The sequence below is a fragment of the Anolis carolinensis genome, chromosome 2 (genome assembly GCF_035594765.1).
Source record: "Anolis carolinensis isolate JA03-04 chromosome 2, rAnoCar3.1.pri, whole genome shotgun sequence".
Lineage (NCBI taxonomy): Eukaryota > Metazoa > Chordata > Lepidosauria > Squamata > Dactyloidae > Anolis > Anolis carolinensis.
Genome location: NC_085842.1, coordinates 20,044,050 through 20,050,942, shown reverse-complemented (window position 1 = coordinate 20,050,942; position 6,893 = coordinate 20,044,050). Strand labels below are relative to the sequence as shown.

Genomic DNA, 6,893 nt, shown 5'->3' with positions numbered 1-6,893 from the left:
ACTTCAGTTCCCAGAATTCCTGCTCCTTGTCCAAGGAAGCGGAGGCTTCTGGGAGTTGAAGTCCAAAAGCCTGTAGGACCAAAGGCCACTTTAAGGCAAACCTCCGAGATCTGGAACTCCAGGTGGCTAGAGAGGACTTCCTGCGGTGTTTTGTTTTGGGCGGATGTGACCTGTGTCCTCCTCTTCCTGGTCCGGCTTCTCTTCCAAACGCGGCTTCTTGGGAAACTCGTGCCTTTTGCTTTTCTTTTTTGGAGGAAAAGGAGAAACATCTGAGGCGGAGTTCTTGGGTTTAGAGGGAAGAAACTGGAGGGAAGATTCAAGAAGGAAAGGTGGGTCTGATGGGAAATGTTTCCTCTCCTTCCTCCCTTGGGAGCAGGATGAGGGAGGGCAGGAGGGTGGCAAGGGGAGAGTCCTGGGAGGCAGGGGATGCTGGGAACTGCAGTTTCACAAGGTCTTTCCCGTCTCTGCCAAATAGTGCTGGTTCCTCCCCAAACTACAGCTGCCCTGATCCTATAGCCTTGAGGCTGGCAGTTAAAAGGGGCACTGAACTGCATTATTCGGCAGCAGAGATGGACCCTCAGTTATTGTCACCAGTTTAATTCTACTTTAGAATGTAGGAAGAGGGGGGTAATAAATGCACACAGCACATGTCTCATTTCTAGGGCAATAATACCATGAAAGAACAATACAATATTTTAAATGAAGAACTATTTTAACCAACATAAAGGCATCGGTATTTCAATGGGAAGTGTGGCCCTGCTTTTGGCTGATGAGATAGTCGGGTTTGTTAGGACTGGTGTTGTTGTTTACCTTCAAGTCATTGCAGACTTAGGACAACCCTGAGACTCAGGTTTAGGCCAGGGGCCAAGTGAAGGGCCTTGGAGGGGCAGCACCGACCTGCAGGCCTCAGTTTGGGGAGCCCTTGGCCAAGGCTGTTTCTCCCTTTCCATGGTTTCTTATTCAATGGCCAGTTCCATTTCAGCCCTGCATCTTTGTTTTCTTAAATATTTCTCTTTAAAATCTGAATATTGTGCAATATTCTTATTTTTTTTCTTCCGGTTTTCCAGGCAGAAAGCTCCATGTGGATGTTTCGACTGCTGCAGTAGAGTCTAGCATTTCCCACCGTGTCAGGCTAGTATTGTCCGAAGATGAAAATGGAGATCCGAGAAGACCTTACAAGTCTTATACCAGGGCAAGAGTCACGGGAAGTGAGAGGGAGCTGCCATGTTGGGACGACGGAGGCATTCCTGCCAAGGAGACCAACGGAGGTGAAACAGGAGCCCAACAAAGACTCTCTTCAGCAGTGGGAAACCCAATGGCAGGAGTTCCTGAAGGGCCTAGAAGGCCCTCACCCAAACTGGGGCACCTCTCAGTCGAGGGAGGAGCCGTGGAATGACGCCAAAGCCTTCCTGGCCTCCTTTGAGCAAGTGGCCCAAGCCTGCCGGTGGCCCAAGGAAGAGTGGGTGCCCCGGCTCCTGCCAGCATTGAGCGGAGAGCCCAAGCGGGCCTTCACTGGCCTGGAGGCCGAAGGCAGGGAGGATTATGGGAAAGTGAAGGCCGCCATCTTGCACGAAGATGCCATGCGGAGGGAGGAGCAGCGGCAGTGTTTCCGGCGTTTCTGCTACCGGGAGGCCGAGGGGCCAAGAAGTGCTTACGGGCAGCTTCAGGAACTGTGTTGCCGGTGGCTGAAAGCTGAAAGGCATTCGAAGGAGCAGATCCTGGAGCTGCTGGTCTTGGAGCAGTTCTTGGCCGTCCTGCCTCCAGAGATAGAGGCCTGGGTCAAGGAATGTGGTCCAGAGACTTGCTCCCAGGCGGTGGCCTTGGCAGAGGACTTCCTTCAGAAGCAGCGAGAGTCCAGGCGTCAGGCGAACCAGGTGAAGACCATTCATTGGGGTCCAGACTTCCCAAAGGGCAGCTTTGTGCCAGCAGATCTTCTTCACTTATCTAGCCAGGGTAGCAGTAACTGAATGTAGACTGTATGGGGATGTCTTTGAGCTTTCATAGTTCTCCCAGCATCCCCTCTGCCCCAATACTTAACTCTCAGTTTATTTTGTGATTTTAAAAAGGCTTCTTTTGTGCCCGAAACAGTCATGGAATGAGAAAAACGTGGCAAAATGGCCACAAATTCCCATGAGATTTTACTTTAAGAAAAGTTGAAATAGAGTGTGGGTGAGGAGTGCACTGCAAAGAGCAAATACAGCCCCCATCAAATGCCCAGGCAGTAGGTTTAATGTGGGATTGTGACTTGTGAGATCTGGGTTCAAGTCACTTCAGGACCATTAAACTCATTCTGTGATCCTGGGCCAGTTTTTTTCTCGGGCACTGACTTACTTTACAAATACTTTGAGGACTGTGTAGAGCAGAGGAAAGCCATATATGTAAGATATACATTTGGCTAACAAGTGATATTTTAGGTGTCGTTAGAGGAAGAGGAGATGGTGGTTTCCCCTGAAGGTGTCCAAGCCCTGCCTGAGATGGAGCAGAAGAAGCTTAGTGTGGAGACAAAACAGGAAGATGACGATGGGGATGCTGCACTCTTGGGTAAGAATGGTCTGTTTGCGTCCTTGGATGTTGGTGATATTCTTCCTAGACTAACCACCACACTGTGGCTGCTTCTCCCCCTGAGTAGATCCTTCCCTTAGACCTTTGCATAGTCTAAGCCCAAGGCTCTGCAAGGTATATGGGGCTCCAAGCTCCTGTAATGCTTTGCCAGAGAAGACTGAATATTGTAATATCCGGGAGGCCAAAGTTTCCCCTTTCCTGGGGTAAATTAAGGGACTTCCCAAAGTTATGGGCAGACCCATGGCCTGGAAAGCTTCATTGTCTCTGGTCAGTCCCCACCTGGATTATTATTTCCAGATCTGGCCATCAAAGTTCAAAAATAGCCAGGGGAAACATACCATAGAATCACACCGTAGGATCTATTTTAGCAAATGCCTTCAGAGATCATTTTCCCTTAATTGTAAGCAAGTGAAACTGTACATACGGGTTCTGCTGTTCTGGAAGCCGTAAAATATGTCTAATATTGTGGGTGATGGGGTTACCAGTGAGTCCTGTGATGACATAGAATCATAGAGTTGGAAGACACCTGCAAGGACTATTTAGTCCATTTCCATTCAGCCATGCAGAAAAACACACTCAAAGCACCCCAACATATAGATTTTCCATCTCTGTTTAAAAACTTCCAGAGAAGGGGACTCCACATTTCCTGAGGAGACGTGTGGACAAAGTTGCCCTCTTAGTTTGTGGCAAAGTCTCCTACCCTTCCCATAATCCATGTTGTGTGTGGGTTGATGGCTGTTGCTATACCTAATGAAGGAGCTGTATAAGGGAAGAAATCTGAATAAATAAACATGAAGCTTGTTAAACCACAGAAATTGATGCTGTGTGAGGAACAGAAGAAAATGAAAAAATAATAATAGAAAAACACTATAGGTTCCAAAATTACTTTTGACTCTTATCCAAGATTCAGAAACCTCAGATTATACAATTTTGATTTTGAGGATGGGTCTTTTTTGCCTTCTGCTCTATTTCCAACAGGTGATGAAAATAAAAGTGAGAATGAGGGACAACTAAGTGAGGATTCCTCAGAAAGAACAGAGAGTGAAGCATTGAAGGAGAATTTTTGGAGCCAAGATGGGCCAGTGAGCCAAGATGAAAGCCACACGGAAGAGCCGGAAGAAACGTCCTTCCCATTTCAGGTGGAAGACTCACAAGAAATCTCAATCCAGCAGGAAAGCGAGGAAGAAAAAAAGGGGTCTGCTTTCTCCAGTGTTCTTAGTAGACTTCACCCTGAGAATGAATCAGATTTAATGTTTGCAAATACATCAAGTTCCAACATATCCCTGAATCAAAGTATTCCTACAGATAGGAGACAGTGTATGAATTCAGATCTTGGTAAAATGAACCATCCAAGGATCCCAAAAGGGAAGAAGCTGTTTAAATGTTTGGAGTGTGGGAAATGCTTTGGTTGGAGTTCACACCTTACTTCCCATAAGAGAATCCACACCGGTGAGAAGCCGTATCAGTGCTTGGAGTGTGGGGAATGCTTTGGTCAGAAGGCCCATCTTAAGTCACACCAGATAATCCATACCGGGGAAAAGCCATATCAGTGCTTGGAATGTGGGGAATGCTTTGGTCAGAGTGCTCATCTCAAGTCGCACCAGATAATCCACACCGGGGAGAAGCCGTATCAGTGCTTGGAATGTGGGAAATCCTTTGGTCGGCGTAACAGTCTCAAGACACACCAGAAGATTCACACTGGGGAGAAGCCCTATAAATGTACAGAGTGCGGAAAGAGTTTCAGTCACCAGTCTACCTTTATCAGACATAAGAGAATCCACACCAGAGAGAAGCCGTATCAGTGCTTGGAGTGTGGGAAATGCTTTGGGCAGGGGGCCACCCTCAAGACACACCAGAAAATTCACACAGGGGAGAAGCCGTATCAGTGTTTGGAGTGTGGGAAATGCTTTAGTCAGAGTGCCAATCTCAAGAAACACCAGAAGATTCACACTGGAGAGAAGCATTCACACTGGGGAGAAGCCCTATAAACGTACAGGGTGCGGAAAGAGGTACAGTGACCGGTCCCCCTTTGTCAGACATCAGAGAATCCACACCAGAGGGAAACCGTACTCCTGTTCAGATTGTGGGAAGAGTTTCAGCCAAAGTACTAGCCTGACTTTACATCAGAAAATCCATGGTGAGAGAAGATGCCTCACGAAAATCATCATTTGCTGAATGCTGGCATGGCTGTGTTAGTCTTTTCACCGAATGGAATGGACAGTCTAGTGACCTCTCAAAAAGGAATACCCTATACCAGGCGTACTCACACTTTTAAAGCAGAGGGCCAGTTCATGGTCCCTCAGACTGTTGGGAGGCTGCACTATAGTTAGTAAAAATAATGAACAAATTTCTATGCACACAGCGCCTATCTTATTATTAACTGCATTTCTATACTGCTTTTCTCACCCCTGGGGGGACTCAAAGCGGTTTACAACATAATAAATGGCAGAAATCAATGCCTTACAATTATATAAAAATATATCACATATCTAAATAAAATACATACAACTGTAGATTAAAACCATTAAAACTATAAAAACATCAAACAAAGACATATGCATAAAACATGCTATTACAGTAATTGACACAGATCCCTTCTTTTCCCCCACCACCATCCCCCATCTCCCTCCATAAAGTTTCACCCTTTCTTTATATACCACCCCTGGTATATAAAGATGGTGGAGGCCCTATCTTATTTGAATGGAATAGAATGACTTTATTGTGATTATAGTTTGTACAACGAAATTAAATGCTCTCCCCAGCAGACATCACAAAAATAACACACCATCCCTCAACGCTCCAACCACCACCACACAGCCCCCAGTGCCACATCAGTGCAAAACCATGGAGTTCAACATTGTTACAGCTCTAGGATAAAAGCTGTCTTTCAGTCTGTCCTTGTTTTTGTCATCTTGTACTGCCTGCCATATGGTAATAATTCCCCTCCCCCCCCCCCCCCAAAAAAAAAAAGAATATGTCGGGTTAAATTGGTCCTTCAGAATGTTCTGAGTTTTCTTAAGGCTGCAGGACTTATAAAGTTCTTTCAAAGAAGGGAGAGGGGAAAGTCAAGTTAATTAGGATTGTTGCTTTTGTGTACCTTCAAATCATTTCAGATTGAAGGTGACCCTGAAACCAAAGTTTAGGAGCAGGGCTGGGGAACTGACCTCCAAGGGCCTCATCCAGCCCCTGTCTGTATCAGGGCCCATAGCTGTATCCGAGTAGGGTGGCAAAAGATGATCCCTTATCCATCCTGGAAGAACCTAAAAGAAACACCGACCCTTCTCTCAACCACGGCATTGCTAATGCCATTTGAATGCTTGGGTAGGAGGCCTCTGGGAGCCACAGAGAGGATGTTAAAACCCAAAGCTTTGGCCCCAAAACCAGCCCACAACATATATATGATGTTGACTTCTATACGAGTACTAGCTTTGGTACCTGGCAGTGCCTGGGTTATTTGAAAAGGGCCTTGTTTGTTTTTGGATGTGAGATAATATCTGTTTGGTCCTATGTTACACTATTTCTTACCAAAAAAACCCCTCAGTCTTTGCTTTGGTTTTTTATGAATGTTCCCATAAGATAATGCATAAGGATGTGGGTGAACTACAATTCCCAAAAATCTTGGGTCAATCCTCCAAAATTTCCCCCAGTATTCACAGTTGGTGTGAATCTCCACTCAGCTGTGAAACTCAACTCGGTGACCTTGGGCACGTCACACTCTCTCAGCTCCTGTAGAAGGCAGGGCAACTCCTCCCGCAAAACAAAGATTGCCAGGAAAACTTATGCTGGGTTCACTCTAGGACGGCCAAAAGTCATGAACAATTTGAGGGAACTCAAAGATTTAAAAAATACAAATGCCCTAAAGCACTACATCCCATCTGCCCTGGGAAGCTAAGCAGGGTCAGCCCTGGTTAGTACTTGGATGGGAGACCCCAACACACCCCAAGTGTCCTGGGCTCTGTTTCAGAGGAGGAACTGGCAAAACCAGTCACCCCTTACCTGAGAAGACCCCCTTGTAATTCATGGGGCTGCATGAACCCACCAGTGAATAGAAGGCACAGGGTGCACCTTAATACTAAAGGCATTGAAGGCAGTTGATGTGATCTTGGAAGCTAAGCAGGGTCAGCCTTGGTTTGCACTTGGATGGGAGACCGACAATGGGCGCAAAGTGCAGGAGGCTTCACTGCAGAGGAAACCACTTTCTTTGCCCCTTTGCAATTCAGGGGAACATCATCCATCTCCAGACAAGTTCAGCAGCACACCTTGGATAAAGGACAGGCAGAGAGGAAGCTTGGGAGTGGAAAGGACGATCATAGAATCATAGAATAGTAGAG

General features: G+C 46.4%; 1 protein-coding gene across 1 annotated transcript; it reads left to right on the top strand.

Annotated features, from left to right (window-relative positions):
• The first annotated feature begins 83 nt into the window (after window positions 1-83).
• On the top strand, window positions 84-4,919 carry LOC103280886 (zinc finger protein 391). The gene is made up of 4 exons (XM_016997617.2): window positions 84-329; window positions 1,068-1,874; window positions 2,415-2,541; window positions 3,541-4,919. The coding sequence occupies exons 2-4, from the start codon at window positions 1,149-1,151 to the stop codon at window positions 4,548-4,550; spliced, it is 1,863 nt and encodes a 620-aa protein (XP_016853106.2). The 5' UTR covers window positions 84-329; window positions 1,068-1,148; the 3' UTR covers window positions 4,551-4,919.
• Window positions 4,920-6,893: the final 1,974 nt, after the last annotated feature.

Bases quoted from the DNA above. Each gene is read 5' to 3' on its own strand.
- LOC103280886 (XM_016997617.2), top strand. From the start codon at position 1,149: ATGAAAATGGAGATCCGAGAAGACCTTACAAGTCTTATACCAGGGCAA. The intron at 1,875-2,414 runs GTGAAGACCATT...GTGATATTTTAG, and splicing joins CCAGGCGTCAGGCGAACCAG to GTGTCGTTAGAGGAAGAGGA. The intron at 2,542-3,540 runs GTAAGAATGGTC...TATTTCCAACAG, and splicing joins TGGGGATGCTGCACTCTTGG to GTGATGAAAATAAAAGTGAG.